This window comes from Penaeus monodon, unplaced genomic scaffold (genome assembly GCF_015228065.2).
Source record: "Penaeus monodon isolate SGIC_2016 unplaced genomic scaffold, NSTDA_Pmon_1 PmonScaffold_3334, whole genome shotgun sequence".
Taxonomy (NCBI): domain Eukaryota; kingdom Metazoa; phylum Arthropoda; class Malacostraca; order Decapoda; family Penaeidae; genus Penaeus; species Penaeus monodon.
The window spans coordinates 1-15000 of record NW_023658048.1 but is presented as its reverse complement, the minus strand read 5'-3'; the positions used below and the strand labels follow the sequence as shown (position 1 = coordinate 15000).

General features: G+C 43.6%; 1 protein-coding gene across 1 annotated transcript; it reads left to right on the top strand.

Moving 5' to 3' along the window:
• Positions 1-5166: 5166 nt before the first annotated feature.
• Positions 5167-6068, top strand: LOC119570612 (proline-rich protein HaeIII subfamily 1-like). Its single transcript, XM_037918285.1, has 3 exons — positions 5167-5193; positions 5417-5629; positions 5817-6068. Exons 1-3 carry the CDS (start codon positions 5167-5169, stop codon positions 6066-6068), a joined length of 492 nt encoding a protein of 163 aa, XP_037774213.1.
• Positions 6069-15000: the final 8932 nt, after the last annotated feature.

Below are 15000 nucleotides of genomic sequence, written 5' to 3'. Positions count from 1 at the left end.
AGGTCAGTCGTGGGAGGCAGCGGTGCCACATCCGCGCGAGACGGCGACGGCCCTGATCAGTAGCAGCGTCGGATCCTCTTCTGCTCAAGGGCCTCCAGCAGCGAGCCCAGGCCCTAACGCTCACTCGGCCCCATTCCTGGCTCTTGGCGAACCAGCACTTGAGCAGCTGCGGCGTACACGTCGGAGAGGCTGCCGCACGGGCCCGCCCTCTCTCTCCCGCAGATCTCGGGGCGTGGCACACACGCTCGTTCCACTCGATCCCAGCCTCGGCAGTGTCCCGGCCACCAAGGTCAGACCGAAGTCAATGACGGTCACTCGGGGTCTCTCCGCGCCCGCTCGCACGCACACGTTGGCTGGCTTGATGTCGTTGTGAGCAAAGCATGCTTGTGCATGCTTTGCAAGATGTTGCATACCTGCTTCACAACAGATATCCTGTGCTCCGTGTGCATGCAGCCGACCACATGGGCGTCGAGGCTCTGGCCGGCGTACTTGGTCACGAGACACATCTTGTCCAGACACACGCCCACGAGGCGCTGGACTCCGTGGTACTCGCAAAACAGCGCCATCGTCTTCGCCTCCACGATGAAGCTTCGAATGTGTGCAGGGTGTCCGTGTACTTCATCATGAGGTCCTTGTGGTCATTGAGGAGCGCGGTGCCGTAGCCGCCCTTGCCCAGATGCCTGGGCAGTATGCCCATGCAGTCGTGAAGCTAAGCACGAGACAGAACGGGCACCTGGAAGTCTAGGCAGAAATGCGTGAGGGCGCTAACCTCTGCTTCGACCAGCCTCCTCGGGACAGAAATGTTCTTGAATTTAATGGAAAACAGCGTGGAGGACATTTCTTGAAGAGCGCGGACAGTTTCTTGGGTTGAATGGGCGTCGCGTGGCTCTCCTCCCTCTGCTGCGGAGTCTGCATCTCACTAACAGCAGTCTTGGCCTTCTTCTGCTGAGGCTCGGCGCCTTGGTCCTCCCGGACGCTCTTGGTGGGGCGCACTTGCTTCGGGGAGGAGACAGCGACCTGCTCCTGACTGCTGAGGGCAGCGTTGGCCGTCTCGATCCCCAGGGACCCCACGATATCGAAGGATTCCTTGTCGAAGTCCCTTGTTTTCGCTGCTCACGTCCGTCTCGACCAACTCTATGGTCGTAGATTCCGCCAACAAGTCTCTTAACACTTAACACTTATCCATAATCAGGTCATGGATGTGCGTTTGTGCGTGCACGAGTATCATTATATTTCCTAAATTTCTTAAACATGATTTTTTTTTCTGTGTGTGTGTGTGTGTTTGTGTGTGTGTTATATATATTATATCTCTTTCTTTAACGGTAGGTTCATGTCTGAGCCCGTGGTCACAGCATGATACTTAATTGTAGTTTCATGTTGTGATGCTCTTGGAGTGAGTACGTGGTAGGGTCCCCAGTTCCTTCCACGGAGAATGCCGGTGTTACCTTTTTTAGGTTAATAATTCTCTCTATTTTATCCGGGCTTGGGACCAGCACTGACTTGGGCTGGCTTGGTCACCCAGTGGCTAGGTAGGCATTCGAGGTGAAGTTCCTTGCCCAAGGGAACAACGCGCCGGCCGGTGACTCGAACCCTTGAACTCAGATTGCCGTCGTGACAGTCCGACGCTCTAACCATTCGGCCACACCGCGGCTTCCACGATCATGGGCTTCCATGATTTTTCTTGGCAATTTAGAGCGGTGGTTTGCCATTGCCTTCCGCCGGTGTTTTTATCGAGTCACCATCTCTATTTACCCGGCACTGACTTGATATATAAATATATAAATATGCATTTGAAGGAGTAGGGAGAAAGAGAGATTGTCAGACATATAACAAAATATTACGGAAGTCAACCTTGCTTTCTGTACTCTCTAACCATCTCCATTTTCAGGGCTTGAGACCAACACTTAAACAACTTAGAACTTACCCCAGACTAGACTGCTAGCATCATTATTATCAATATTTGTCCTCTCTGGATGGTCTCAGACTTACCCAGAGGCTGGGTAGCATCTTTATTATTACCGCACTTACTCTGGTTGGTCTCACATCCGGAATTTCTGGAAAGAAACATATCATTGAAAGCCCTAATAAAATGTTTCTTATAAAGATATAACCTGGGGAACGAACATTCCGACAACCGCCTGCTGAAGTCTTTCTGGCGGAGAGGAGGCCCGAATACCTGTATTGCGAGTCTATAATATGCTCACGTTCCCAAAAAAATCACATTCTCATGTGCGTAACCATTACAAAGCCTCGAAAATAGTTGCCAGCGGTAACAAACTGCGCTGGAAAATCAATTGGCCGGTAAAGACTTAAGGTCCCAACGGAAATATAGACCCAAGTAAAACAATCGTACAAAAATACATAATAGTTACTATTGCAAAGAAAATACATTTCATATATATATATATATATATATATATATCATATGTATATCTATATATATATATTTTAAGATATATATATATATATATATATAATATATATATGTACATTGAAAATTTTTAAAAATTTTATATATATATGATATATATATATATATAAAATACATAGGATATATATATAATATATATTTAAATATTATAAAATATATCCATTATATTTTAAATATGTATTATATATTATATTTTAAAAATATATTTATATATTAAAAAAAATTATAAAACCATATATATTATATTTATACATATATATATTATTATTAAAATATATTTTATATTATTTTTAAATATATATAGGGTATTATATATATAGTTATATAATATTAAAATTATTTTATAAAAATATTATATAATATATATATATATATGGGGTTATATCTTAATATATATTTTGGTTCTTTTATTTATATATATCATATATATAAAATTTTATATATATATATTTTATATTTAAAACATATTTATAAAATATAATATATTATATTTTATATATAATATATATATTTATATATACTATTGTGGGGTTTTCGACTAAAAAGGGGGTTATAAGAATCAGACATTTCAAGGTCAACGGAAAAAAAACCAGAGGAAACAAAAAAAAAAGGTTTTTTACTTTTAACGGCACTATACAAAACCAACATACCAAATTTTGTAAAAAACAGGAGTGTGGGAGTGAGAGGGGGATCCAGCGGAGCGGGGGCGGGGGGTCACAGGGCAAAGGGGAGACCAAGTCAAAGTCAGGGGAAACTACTGAATTTTTGAGGGCTCCTTTTTTTGACCCCCCGGACGATGTTTAGGGACAAATTTCTCGCCCCCCCACAGGGGGGATATATATATCATATATATATAAAATATTATATAAAATATATATATATATTATAAAATTTTATATATATGTATATATTTTATAATATATAATGAAAATTATATATAATATTTTTAGTAAAAAAATTTATTGATATATATATAATATATTTTTAATTTTATATATATAAAATATAGATAAAATATTATATATATGAAAATTTTAATATTATTTTATAATATATATATGATTATATTTTATTTTTAGGGAACATATATTTTATAAAATATATTATATAATTATATTTATAAATATATATTTTAATATATATATAGATATATAGTTGATATATATATGAATTATAATAAATATAAATATAATAAATAATATGATATTATATATAATAAAAATATATATATTTTATATAAAATTATATATTATTTAGAAATAATATTATTATATATATATAATATATATTTATATATACTTTTATTATATTATTTTATTTTTATATATATGTTTTTATAAAAAAATAAAATTTTATTATATATATGGTGATAATATTATATAATATATTATTTTAAAATGTATTATATATTTTAAAATATATATGATATTTTTATATAATATATATATATGTTATATATATATGTTTTGATCCCATATATATATAAATATATATTCAAAAAAGATATATACTATTATTTTATATATATGATTTTAAATATATATAGGATTATAATATTGATATATATATAACTGTAATAAAAATTTATATTGATATAAAAATAAATAATATATAATATATTTTTATAATATAGATATATTGTTTAATATGAATAATATATATATTAAAAATATATATAAAATATAAATTATATATTTTATATATTATTTTATATATATATATATTTTATAAAATTTTATGGGAATATATATATAATTTTAAAATATCATAAAATATAAAATATATTATAATATATTATGATATATATTTTAAATTATATATATTATATATTATATTTTATTTATGAAAAATTTTGTATATATATATTTAAAATATGTTTTTTGGGGGTTTAAAACCGGGGCCCCCCCTCGCCTCTCGAAAACCAACAAAAGGGCGGGTAGGCAAGGGGCGTGTATCCACGGGGTCGTGAACATCAAAAAGCCCAAAAAGGCCCCGGGGGGGCACCAAAAAAGCGCCCCAAAGAAAAAACGCCAAGTGGGAGGCGGGGAAACAAAAAAAACAAAAAAAGGGTTTTACCCGTACATTTTTTTCTATAGGAACAATCCCGGGGAAAAACCCCAGCTTTGTCACACTGCACGATGCAGTTTATAAACGGGGCAAAAAAAATTTTTATATCGGGTTTCAAAAGGGCACACACGGGTTTTCACAGGAGCAGCACCCAACTCAGTCCCCCGGCTTTTTTCCTCCGCTCCCCCGCTCAAAAGCCAGCTGCGTCATTTTGGCCCGGGTTTCCCCTTCAGGTTTAAAAAACACATGTTTCCCCAACAGAGAAAAAAGGGGAACCCACGGGCGGGAGCACAATCCCCCCTTATAAAGCAGGGACAAACCCGTGCTCTGTCATATCTAAACCTGAAAAAACTACAAAAAATTTTTAAATAAATCATTCTCAAAAAACAAAAAAAATCTTTCATCCAGCCCGGGGCTTTCTTCCTCTAAACGGGGGTCTCTCTGGGGGAAAAGGTGGGGGGGCGGTAGTTTGGAAAGTGGCACCCAGAGGGGTACTCCTGTCCCAAACCGGGCTCGGGGCACCTTTGAGGGCTGCGCTGGGCCCTCACCCCCAAAATTGTTTCGTCCTAAATCTGGGGTTCCACGCTCCCCACGTCCTCATAACCGCTACGGGGGCTAACTTCACTTCTTTTTCCCCAGGGCCCCGGGAGAAAAGCTTCCGGGCCCCCATGGTAAACCCCACCCCGGGTTTCCACGTGGACAACAGAGGGTCGTTTTCCCCCCCTGCAAATTTTCGATAGGTCCCATCAAAAAGGGGCCCTTTCCCGGGGGCTCTGAAACTTGGGCGAGAGCCCCCCGCTTCCGTTTCGGGTTAGCAGCACCTTTTGCCCACCTATGTTTTTTAACCCCCACTTCCCCTCATGCGCCGGTCATAGTTCTCCTTCATGGGGATGGCCGGCTACTTTTTTTTTTTTTTAGCTTGCCCCGCACTGTCCCGGGGCACTCCCGCCCCGGTTAGCGGCGCTCCAGTGCGCCAAGGGCCCCGGGGGTATCAGGCAAAGGGGCCCCCCAAAACCCAACCCCCAAAACCTCCCCCCGACGACCCCTTCTGGGGTCTCCACTTCCCACAAGTGCCCCGCTTTGCACCAGCTGGGACCCTTTAGGTCCCTTTTGGGGAGTTGCTACCAAAACGTAAATAACCCCTCCCCTGGTCCAACAAGGGGGTCCGCCCAAGCCGCTACGCCATCGCCAGCTTTCAGGTTTTTAATGGGTCCACGAGGCCCTCTACCCACGCATCCTCTTGACAGTCGAAAACCGGGTCTTAAATCTGTCCGGGGGGAAAGGGGCAGCGTTTTGACCCTAACTACCCCTTTCACAGCCAACTCTTGGAAGCAAGGGCACATCTTCAGGGGCACCCTCCCCCAGCCTCCGTCCAAGGGGAAAACCACCCTTTCTCTGCGTTTTAGGGGTCAAAGGGCCCCCCAACATTTGCTCGTCCGGGTCGGGCCCCAAAAACACGGGAGCCCTGCCGGGACCGTGTTTCCCACCCCCAAAACGGCCCCACTGGCCCCCTTTAGCTGCACCAATGCCCCGAGACACCACACAGTCTCTTTTTGGGGGGCGGGCGTAAGTAGCAATATTGGGGCCCAAATTCAGGCCGACTTAAAGGGGTTTTTCCCCAGCCCCAATTTTTCCACTTTTAGGCGGGTGGCTTTTCCCCTCTTTGAGCCCTCCACCTGCATCATGCTGGGGGCGACGGCCCAAGGGTTACCCAAGTCGGGGCCCCGGGGGAAACCCGGGGCGGCTGGGTTTCGGGCCCCCCTTTTTCCCGCCGGGCCGGTTTTCCGGGCCCGTAACCCCTTTCCCTTTGCCTTAAGGGGCATCCTTGGATGCGGAAACCCTTTCCCGCCCGGGCCCTTGGGAGCACTGCTGGAAGGAAACAGAATTTCCCTTTTCCCGGGGAAGGGCGTGTTTCTGGCCCCTCCCTTTCCCACACTGACTACCCTCTGTGCCCCCTTCGCGCAGCCCAACACAAACCTTGGAAAATGCTCGGCTCACCTTCCTCGTGCACCTCTTTCCCCTTTAAACCTTTCCCCCCCGGAGGGCTGTCGGGGCTTTAGCAGCTGGCTCTAGGCCACTGGTTTTTTTCAGGAAAGGGGGTCGAAATCGAAGGCCCCGCCAGCGCCCCGCGGGTCCCAGGGGGTGCCTGCTTGACGTTTTATTTGCAGCTGCTGGTCCCCGGAAAACTCAAAAAAAGGAAAACGCGGGCCAGGACCACAATATCCTTTCCCCAGCCCAGGGTACGAAACCCCCTTCCCCGCCCTCCACTCCCGCGCCAGGGTGGGGGCCCGTGCCCCGCCACGTTCACGAGTTCGCTTCTTCAAACAGGCCGATATACCTCGGGGGGGGTGGTGGGCCCGAAAAAGACGTTTCAAAGTCTGGGCCCCCGCTGGTGTTTAAAAGGCATGTTGGGATGCCCGGGAGACCCCAAAACTTCCCCCGCGGGGGCCCCCTTTGCGCTGTTCCCCGCTTTTCAGGGCCTTTCTTCCTGGGTCCAGCCCTGGGGGAGATGCCAATAAATTTCAAATTGGGCACATATGGGCCCCCCAGGGGCCCCCTTCCCGTTGTACCAGCTGGCTTTTCGGGCCCCCAACAAATGTCTGGAGGGGCCCAGGGGGGGCAGGGGGTTTTCCCCCCCTCCCCCCCCTTCCCCCCCGGGGGGGAAGGGGGGGAGGGAAACAAAAGAGGCGGGTTGGGCCCGGGGCCGAGTTTGCCGCCACCTATACCCAAGGGGCGGTTCCCATGGGGCCCCAGCTTTCTGCAGCGACCACTGGGGTCCGAAAACGGGCGCTGCGAGGCCCCGGGGTTTCCCGCCAAAGGACCCCAGGGGAGACCCCCTAAATCGACACTCTGGCAACTGTTGCCCGAAACCCTCCTGCCTTCCCCCTTGCAACGTTACTTTTCCCGGGGGAAAGCCGCCTTTTTCCCCCTTTACTTCCCCCCTCAGGCCCTGAACCTCGCCCTTCGAGTCTGCCCTCCTCCATCAGTTTTACTCTTTACGCCCGTTGCAGGCCTTTTCGGGGGGTACTGCTTTAGTTTCCATCTTTACAAAAAGCAAGGGTTGCCGGGAGCACTTCAACAATTGGCCCGAAACCCCGTTCCTCTGCCTTCCTTGGGCCGGGACTCGACGAGTTTGGGCCTGCCCCCGTTTCCCTTTTTGGGGCCCGCCCTTTTTGCCCTTTGTGCCCCCTTTTCCCCCTCCTACCGGCCCCGCATGGGGGGGGGATAGGTCCACCCGGGCCCGGGTTCACCTCACTGGTGCCTGCCCCAGTCATAGCCCCCTCCCCGCCCCCTGGCTGCCGCCCTCCTTTTTCCGCCTGTAAATCCAACAAAGGGGGCTAGGGAGAACGGCGTGCTATCCACAGGGGGCGTGAACACTCAACAAACTCCAAGAGGCACCCAGCACCAAAAGCGTCCCAAACAAAGCCAAGTGGCGAGGGGAGGGCCCCCCCCCCAAAAAAAACCCAAAAAAAAAAGTCTTTCCCTTTTTTTACAAAAAGTTATTTTTCCCGTACACTTTTTTTATAGGCACAATCAGGGGGGGAAAAAAAGCATGTCACACTGCAAAAGGGAGTTTTAAAAGGGCAAAACAAGTTTTTTCAGGTCCCCAGGCCCCACACGGGTCTTCACGGAGCTAACACCCCCAAAACCAGTCTCCCGGCTTGGGTTTCCCCCTCCTCCGCTCCCCAGCCCGCTGCGTCATGTTTGCCCCGGTCCCTTCAGGTTTAAAACATGGTTTTGCACAAAAGTCAAAAACCCACTGGGGTAGCAAGGGATATATATAATTTTATTATATATATATATATAATTTTATAAATATTTTTATATATATATTATATATATGTATAAGTTTTATATATGTAAAAAATGAATATATATAATTATATTATATATTTTAAAATATATATATATATATAAAAATTTTATTTAAATTAAAAAATAAAGGGGGAAGGGGGCCCTTTGGGGGGGAAAATATTAAAACATATGTACGTTAGGTGGGGCGTGAGAAAACCCCGCCCGGGCGACCTGCCGGGGGGGAGGTGACAACCCAAATTTTAGTTTTTTTTAATTACGTTTTATAGGGCCTTTCCCCGTGGCTTACACACCTGAGCTGCCACCACCCACTTATTTGCGTGTTGGGGGAAAGAGTATATGTGCGTGTGTTGTGAGATAAAGAATTTCAAAAGTATGTTCGGGAAAAATTTGAAAAGTGTGTATGCATGCTTGGGGTGTGTGGAGTACGTGGGATGACAGAGTTTGGCCCCAAACGTTGGTTTTTAAAAGAGGGGGGGGGACGCGCACGCGAGTACACCTCACAATCGCGGTCTCGAAATTTGGGCCCGGCGTAATTAGGAAGCTATACCCAAATGCCCCGGGGCCCAAAAGTATTTGGTGGGAAAACCCTCTGCAGATCCCTTCACAAAAAATGTTTTTTATGGAATTCCCCCCGTTAACAACCCAAATAGCGGGCCCCGTTCGCGGGGGGCTTTAGTGACAGGCGCTTTAACAATACTCAAAACGTGGTTTCCCCTTTTTTTGGGCTTCAAAAAGTCCGCCCTGATTTTTGAAAAAAAAATTCTCCGGAAAAGGGGAAACCCCGTTTCATCGAACTTCTAAAATTTATTTTCGCATTTGGTTTTTAAATTTTTGGGCCCCACTAACTACTTAAGGGGGTAGTGACTTTTATTATAATTTATTATTTCCAAGTTGAAATCGTCCTTCCTTTCTTTTTGTCATTTTTATACTGAGGGTTTTTATCATTGGGTTTTCTTTCTCGTTATTTATCGATTTTTCTAGTCCCTTTTGTTTACCTTTACAGGCTATATTCTTAGTGAAAGGTTTTTTAAATTTCCCTATAAATCTCAGAATATAATTAATTATTCTTAATATTTCCAAGTCGCCGATCCATTTAAACACCTTTCACATTGCCTTTCCTTTACCTTTTTAAATAATAAATTTGGGGGGGGGAGGAACCTTTGAAACTTAATAAGGGTTCAAATCAGGAGTATATTTTAAAAAGAAAAAAAACCAGTAAAAGGGAAAATGGTTGAACCAGGGGGGGGGGGGTTACTTCACATTAAAAAAATTGGAATTACTTGAAAAGCACAAAATAAAAAAGGAACAATAAAAAATAGATGAAAAATAAAAAATAAAGGGGCCCCGGTATTTCCAAATACTACGCCCTGTCTACCACCGCGCGCACACACCATTTAAACGCCGCCCAGCTAACCCTGCCTCCGCCTCCTTGCCCCAATCCCCCTTTCGAGCAAAAGACCCGACCGTCACCACCCAAGGGGCTAATCAACTTTGCCCCCCGCCCTTTTCCTTGGCCGACGGTTTTCTCAGGGGGGCTCCCTTTTTTAAAAAAAATGTTGCATATGTCTCAAATAAAAAACCCCTAGACTTAAAAACTACCCAGCTGAAATTAAAAAAATAGGGAAATTTAAAAAAAGGGAAAATACTTAAAACCCAAAAGCTTTTAAAAATATTAAATCCCAAAGCAAAAATAAAAAACAAAAAAACAGATATAAGAAAAATATCAAAAGGGCTAAGGGTCGCATCTAGAAATTAAATGGATAAAAAAAAATTTTCAAACCGAATCCCCTAAATTAAAATAACCCCCCCAAAGAAATAATTTTCTTAATTTGGGACCCCATGCTCTATTTGTACAGTAACATCACCTCGGGCCTTTAAAAATTTTCCAAATTATACATGACATTTCGTCACGACATGAGTTGGTAGCGGATCAACGACGAGTTCATAGACGTAAAAAATGGGGGGGAGCTGCGTCGTGAGGGCTCCCACGACAACTCCTCCACTCAGACTCGTTTCCGTGGGAGGCTCGTTTCTTTCTGCTTCTCTTGCAACTTTTTGCAGAATATCCGACGTCAAGAATGGCATTAAAGGATTTCTACTGCAAAAGATTGATAAAGGATTTATGTGGGGAATACAGCTGCAGAATTAATATCATTAAAAACCCCTTGTGCCCGACCCATACAAAATAGCGTCTTTGGGTTGCTCCCAACCGCCTGAGCATAAACACCTTTTTTACTTTTAGTTCCCTTTGACTGGTTCTTCATCTGCCTCTTCCATTCAAGGTTCAATTTCTGCTTGGGCGATATACGGACGTAATGGGTTTTGCGTGGACGACCATATCGTAACGGCGGTTCATAGGAAGCTGCACGGGCGTTTATGTTCGCCAATACGTCGTCTTTTTCTTACTGGACCGCTCCATCGGGCGCGGGGGCGGGGGTGGGGGGCCGCGCTGTTTGTCGTTCTCCTTTTTACAAGGACGGGTCGTCTGGAGGGAACTCGTGGGGGCGACGTGTTTTTCCATCGTGGTCCTGCGCCCCCGCTACAGTTTCGCGGAACGTCTGAAGGCTGTTTCTCTGGCTGCCTCAGGCGCTGTTGGTACTAGGGGCTGCGGTCTCGTCCACGTCCTTTTGGGTTCTGTCCCCTACGGGGAAAAATAGGTCTAGCCCTGCCAGAAAAAAGGGGGGCGTGCATTAACGCTTCTGTGGACCGATGTTTAAAACGGCGAGACTACGATGAAGAAAAATCGCTCAATCTGGGGATCTCCGGCATCACACGGTTGGCCCTTTCTACCTGCCATTTTCCTGTGGATGGAAAGGGTGTAGTAAAATGGTGCAATTTTAAAGATCCTACAATCGGGTTAATCCTTTTTGAAAAACTGGGTACCTCTGTCTGTCATAGGGTTTTTGGGGGACCAAAGAGTGTAAATTTCTCCTTTAAGATCGCCTCAGCTCTTTTTTCGGCGTCTTTACTGGGCAAGGCTATCATCTGAATACTGTGAGATGGTAAATGGGACCACACTACCGAGTTCCTCGTGCAAATATAAAATCTACAAGGTCTGCTAACCGGTCGAATGGACCTGTAAAACTGGGATATGTTCTAAAATATGCCCGTCAGGGGCCCTTTTCGTCTCTGCAAGGGACACAAATTTTACGTACCTCGGTCTCGGCGGCATACCGGGGAAATAAAATCTTTCTCGCGTCAAAATAAATCCCAAAAAAACCCGGGGGTGCTGCGTGGGTCGGGAAAGCGATATTTCGTGCTTTCCCGCTCGTAAGGGCCTCGGGAAAAACAATTTGGGGCAACTACTCTTTCTGGGGTCGGAATGGAATAACAAAATCTTCACGTAACTCAAACTCATCAAAGGGGGGCAGGAAAGCGTCTCCTCGGCAATCTCTCTTCACATAAGCAAATTTTTTATTTCATTCCACAGTGGGTCCCCGTGCTCAGGGCTATATTCTGTGGATTTTAAAAGGGGATTATTCTCCTATCGCAGGGTTCACATGTCACTTTTAGTAAATCTGGGGCTGATGGGCTTTCCCTGGTTTGTAGATAAGCCATAATTTGGGATTTACAACTCTGCCCCACCGAGTCCCTAACAGATTTCGTTGCTTTTTAAAGATAAAACCCGCGGGGGGGTGATCGTGTAAATGATAAAACTCGACCCTAAAGATTAAGATTATAATCCTAACTGCCTCCACCCCAGCAAAACCTCCAAAACAAAATGGGGTTTCTTCGGCATCCCCTTGCTTGCGGGAAAAATTACCCACAGCATGGGGTGACCTCGGCATCGCGCTGCATCAGGGACGCGCCGTTGCAACGCCAAAGCATCGTATGCAATTCAAGGGGTTAGTAAAGTCTGGGGTTTTCTAAAAAAAGGGGATATAAATTTTGCCTTCTGATGGGGTTGATTTTTCCCCAAAGGAATTTCTGTTTTTCTTTAACAATTGTTAGGGTTTGCAACCTCTGCATATTTGGTAATTTGGGGTCGGAAGAAACCGTCGCTCCTAAAAATTGTCTACCTGCCTGGGTGTACAGGGGGTTTTTTATCTTGGCAATCGCCTCTACCTTCTCCGGTCGGTAACTCCTTGTGGTGTGTCAAGGTCCAAAAACTTAAATTATCTACGCAAATCGGCATTTCGCAAAATTCAGCGAAAACCTCGCGGAAAGCGCCCCAAGTCTCTGAAGGTGCTCAAGGTGTCCTCAAAGAGCGTGAAACACAACGACGTCTCCAAATATCTAGTGCGTGACGCCCTAAACAGGATTTAAACACCGCGGGGGGCGCACGCTGAAAATAATGGACCTGGCGAGGCCCAAAAGGATTCGCGGAACTGAAAAAGGCCCCGCTCCATCCCTGGGGTTTTCGGGGCGGTCCTCTGAGCTACTTCTATGGTCCGTGCAGATCTGCGTCTAACAGGAAAAACCCCCGATGCCGGGTATTCTCTATGCCCATCAAGCCGCGGAGTCGGATAGGGGTCGGCAATAGTAAACTTTTTTAATTTTCGGTAACCACAGAAACGTGCCGTTTTCCCTCTTTCATAGTAAAGAGCACACGGGGGAAAAACCAAGGGGGGGCAGAGTGCTCATATTCCATCTCGGCATCTTTCACATTTTGGGGCGGACGGGTGCGGGTACGCTCGGGGAAACTCTTGTTTCGCGCGTATGGCTCTTGACTTGTCGTACGAATATTATGCTGCAAATGGGGGATCGTGCATCAAACAAGGAAGCATGGTTGTCAGGTAATCTTAGTAATGCTTCTCGCCTAACTGATCCAAGATGTGCAAGATCGGCCTTGGGAATTTCGACCGTATCGCCTGTAGAGATCGTTTACAGCATTCACCTCACATGAACAATTTTTAAATACCGGAAATCATCCTCGGCTATCCAAAATCATTTAAACCAAAACCTTTGATCAAAATCATCTCAAAACAAAAACTGACCATGTAAATTTTTCAGCATCAAGACCAATTTATGTTTAAAAATTTCATCCCCTCATTCAAAGATTGTATATTATGGGAACTTTTTTCGCCTGCCATTTACATTTGTAATTAACGTGGATCATTTTATGGGTTCACCCCAATTCTATTACTCGGGGGAAATTTACTCTAGTTTAGCAAAAGGAAACCCCGGCCCGAAAAAACTGGCTTCTCACGGTCGTTAAACCACCCCCTACACTAATTCATTTCTTTACATTCACGACTGAATAGGGGACAAAACCCGGTCGTTTTCCCCCATGACTTCCCCCACAGTACCGAAAACCCCTCACTATACAATGGGATAAATCGGCCGGGCCGCGGCGGGGAAACTTACTGTTTAAACATCTGCCGTCGCTGCTACTCGGGACCGCTCGAGAGCTGCTCTTATTGGCGAGCGGCCCGGCAAAAAAGAGTAATCCTACGGGTAACAATCGTAAAAGATCAGTTTAAAACCGTTAAAATGCATAAATACAGACGGGGAGTGGTTAAGGGCCATTTTAAAAATTGTCTCCGAATGAATCCAATCCAGGGGAATATCTCCCCAAATCTTTTGCTACATCAACCACAATACAGCGTGGGGACATTTGACTCTTTCAATAAGGTAAAAAAAGTGTACAAAATTTTGGCTGCGGGGGAAGGCCTCCCGCCGCCTCGTAAAGGTTGAAAGGATGGCCTTTGGAAATTCTTTTAACTAGAGACGAAACTCTTCTACAATTTAACTTCACTGCCGCTATCAAGAAGCAGGTGGTTTTTACTTTATTTCCAATAATGGCTACTACGGTCTCCCAGAAGTAATTGACCAGTAATAGAAGCTGCATGCTGGGGTCTGTTAACTCTGTTCGCGAAAACGACTCGCGCCTGTGACACCGAGGCATCGCTTCAACGGGTAGCTATATATAAAAAAATTATTATATATATAAAATTATATATATATATATATATAGTATATATATATATATAAAATTTTAAAATATATATTATATATGTATATCATATTATATATATATAATATATATATATATAATGTATATATACATATATATGAATATATTTTATATATATATATTATATGAAATATGTATATGTATATGTATATTATTGATATACATATGATATTATATTTTATATATTATATATATATATTTTATGTCATATGTATATCATATATATACACATATATATATATATATAATATATGTATATATGACATATATATATATATATATATATATATATATTATATATATAATATATATATATATGTATGTATGATATATATATACATATGTATATATGTTTATATATATATATTATATATATATATATATATATATATATATATATATATAGCTACCCGTGAAGCGATGCCTCGGTGTCACAGGCGCGAGTCGTATCGCGAACAGAGTTAATCAGACTCAGCATGCAGCTCCTATTACTGGTCATATTACTTCTGGGAGACCGCTAGTAGCCATTATTGGAAATAAAGTAAAAACCACCTGCTTCATTGATAGCGGCAGTGAAGTTACAATTGTACGTAAGAGTTTCGTCTCTCAGTTACAAAGAATTTCCACAAGGCCATCCTTTCAACCTTTACGAGGCGCGTCGGGAGAGTCCTTCCGCGCAGCCGAAATTTGTACACTTCTCTTTACCTTATCTGAAAGAGTCAAATGTACTCACGCTGTACTTGTGGTTGATGATAGCATAAGATTTCCG

Bases quoted from the DNA above. Each gene is read 5' to 3' on its own strand.
- LOC119570612 (XM_037918285.1), top strand. From the start codon at position 5,167: ATGGTAAACCCCACCCCGGGTTTCCAC. The intron at 5,194-5,416 runs GTGGACAACAGA...TTTTTTTTTTAG, and splicing joins ACCCCACCCCGGGTTTCCAC to CTTGCCCCGCACTGTCCCGG. The intron at 5,630-5,816 runs GTAAATAACCCC...CCCCTTTCACAG, and splicing joins TGGGGAGTTGCTACCAAAAC to CCAACTCTTGGAAGCAAGGG.